Source organism: Pterocles gutturalis, unplaced genomic scaffold (assembly GCF_000699245.1).
Source record: "Pterocles gutturalis isolate BGI_N339 unplaced genomic scaffold, ASM69924v1 scaffold37959, whole genome shotgun sequence".
NCBI lineage: Eukaryota > Metazoa > Chordata > Aves > Pterocliformes > Pteroclidae > Pterocles > Pterocles gutturalis.
In genome coordinates this window covers 8,210-11,221 of record NW_010132183.1, presented here as the reverse complement: position 1 = coordinate 11,221, position 3,012 = coordinate 8,210, and the positions used below count along the sequence as shown (strand labels likewise).

The window sequence follows — 3,012 nt, the reverse complement described above, 5'->3', positions numbered from 1 at the left end:
TTAGCATCTACTGCCGACTAGTGAGAACAGAGATGTACCCCAAAACAACTAGTGCTGAAGACCCCACATCCACACTGCATGTGTTTGGGAGGGGATTCCTTCAAGCCAGCTGGTCCCACAGACTGAATGTCCCTTCATGGCTGGAGAATATCTTCCACTTCACTTTCCATGGAAAGGGATCCAGTGTGTGCACCTGTGATGCTCTGTAGCGCAAAGCTAAAGCAACAAGTGGTGACAACTGGGAAATTTGCTTCGAAAGCTTATCATGGTCTGAACAAAACCCCAATGCAGGTGAAACTACAGCATCAGAGTTTTCTCTGATACAGCCAGTGATCCCATTTGATGTCCTGTTTCTACACAAGGCACTGTCTTCTGTCCCACAGCACCACCACCAGTCATCCCACTGAAGGCTTTGAAGACATTAAAAAATTAGGTAGATAATGTTCAGCCTGTTTGACAGAGTTGTTCTTTTTTAGAATCCTGGTCCTTTTAACAACAGTATTTCTTGAAGTCCCTTTCCAACAAGGAATCTGGGGGATAGGATAATCCAACTAGCATTATAAAACAAGGATTTGTTAACTTGAAGGCCAAATGAAGTCAGCAGAACAGCAGATCAGTGACTCTCCTACTCATATTTTCTTAATGCTAAACATTGCATTTCACTTAGCTACAGCCATACACCACAAACTGCAAGCTGCCTTGAGGGTAAGTGACACAAACCCTGGAGAGTTAGCAGCCAGAGGGCTGCAAGGAAAGGACTTCAGAATCCCTGGAAGTCTACCAGCTGTGACAACTAGGACTTTGATTTACAACCGCAACACACCCATAATACCAACAGGTTCAGTGGGATCAGCACCAGACAGGATCAGCAGCGTGCAGATGTCTCTGAGCGTGAAATGTTTCACAACTGGTGGGAATGCTTTCTCCTCTTGCAGGAAGGATGGAGATGCCTGGGATCAGCCCTGACACAGTGCTCCTTCTTTTCTCAACCCCTTCAGCAGACCCAGTTGTGACAGTCTGACAGAATTTTTCTTCTTTGGTACTCCCACACGAGGAGGTAACTCTTTTAAAAGAGTTTGGATTTGTCCCACTGGAATGCAAAGAACAATTAAACTGCAACCTTCCTCTGGAGTTCCCTTTTTTAATCTTTTTCTAGAAAACAAGTATAAAAATATTCCAGAAGAAACACAATGCGAAGAACAAAACGTTCACATATATGTCTCAACATCATAGCAAAATAATATCATAAATAATAAAATAATAATTTATGAAAGAGACCTCACATTCACAGTTGTGTGCAGTGCCACTTAGTTTTACTGTGCGCTGCAGCACTGTCACACTGCAGTCCTTCTCTCTGTATTGGAGTGAGGTATTGCTGGCTGCAGTGACAGTCCACACTGGTCAGACGATGTGGAAAAGGTCTTTTACAATCACGTCACCATTTCTGAGCCTGCTGTCATCCCTCTGTGAAATTTCTGCTACCGATATACCAGACTGAATAACCTTTGGAAAAAAGTCCTTTAGGCTGCAATTTCCCAGCATCTTAGTACTTTTCACTGGCATGTGGTAATGCATGTATTTCCAGAACTTCTTGTTTGGAGCAGCAGAAATAGAAGACTTCCAGGTAATGATGGGTAAAATCCGAAGAGCTTTCTTCACTACTGGAGGCAAAGTCTCTGGTTCTTGGAAAGCCTGGAACTTTATTAATACCACTTTGATCTTTTTGTCTTCCAACGCACAGTTCACTGCTGCCTGCAGTTCAAAGATGCTTGGTCCACTGATGTAGGCTGGGCTCAAAATAATAATTGCTCGTCTGCTTTGTTTAATAGCTGTAACAACTTCATCTGTGTATGCTGGAGAAGAAATGGTGATCATTACTGCATTCTATATCAGACTTTTTATCTAATCAGTTGCTTTATCAACAGCTAAAACCCAGAAATAAGGAAAACCAAAAAGTAGGGATGCTAAGCAATCACATAACCGCTAGAAATGTGTTTGCTGTCAGAGGGTACTGCAGCCATTCTTATGCAGCCTGGAGAACACAACTTGCTGTTCAGGAAGTGGAGGACACAGCTGAGACCTCAACATACTTTGTTGCTACTAAAACGGGGTCTCAAGGGACACTTGGACTTGTCTTTGTCTCTCCCAGGGGACAGGTAGTGCGGCCTTTCAAAATACTGCAGGTAGCACTGACTAACGTTGCTCAGAAAGTAACTACTGAAATATTTGGGGTCATTTTAGGGAATGGAGCCTGCTTGCAAAGAAATTCCTGCACAAGAAGCTTTGTCTCAGCCTAGTAACTCCCAACGACCACACTCGAACGTTCATATGCCTCAGGTGTAAGGGCCACATATAAAGATCAAAATACAATGAGATTCAAGCAGAAACTCTCATACCAAACACCATTTGCTGATCTGGTGCATAAGGTTTTTTGGAAAGTGAAAAGAAATTTGATAAAGAACTGAATATTTTCTGTCACTCACAGGGACCTTACCTCCTCCTGGAAGAACATCTCTTTCAAGAATGCATAACTTGTATCCATATTTATTTTCCAGCATGTTTGGAAGAAGCTCCAGGGCAAATTTTTCCTCACTAATTAAAGCAGAATCACTTTCAGAAGAAGAGTTTAGCTTTGCATAGGACACAAACGCATCGAATTCTTTGCCATCTAAAATAAATAAATAAGTAATACTGTATACATTAACAAGTCTGTCTGAAGCATTCAGCTTCTTTCTTAATGCTCAATTTCCATTTATATCTATTTAAGTAGGCACAACACAAACCTAAAATTATCATCTGTTCATGAAGTACAGCCATCCAGTTACCCAGAGACAATCCTTACTCCTCATTGTCTTGCAAATTTTGTAGACCTGCACTACCAAAGCAAATGAAAACACTACAAATGACTAGTGCAAGGAAGTTTAAATCATACATTTTTCTGCATTTTCACAAACATGACCAGTTTTCACCAGTGGAAGATCTGTCCTCTTCCAGGTAAACCCCTTGGGTTAG

At 41.7% G+C, this 3,012-nt stretch overlaps 1 protein-coding gene across 1 annotated transcript in view; it reads right to left on the bottom strand.

Moving 5' to 3' along the window:
- Nucleotides 1–1,401: 1,401 nt before the first annotated feature.
- LOC104467160 (interleukin-18 receptor accessory protein-like) overlaps nt 1,402–3,012 on the bottom strand; it is a gene marked incomplete at its 5' end in the record, with an annotated part of 8,350 nt that continues 6,739 nt past the window's right edge. The window contains 2 exons of the mRNA XM_010080822.1: nt 1,402–1,853; nt 2,495–2,668. Coding sequence (XP_010079124.1) covers nt 1,402–1,853; nt 2,495–2,668 — 626 coding nt within the window. The remainder of the gene's footprint in view (nt 1,854–2,494; nt 2,669–3,012) is intronic.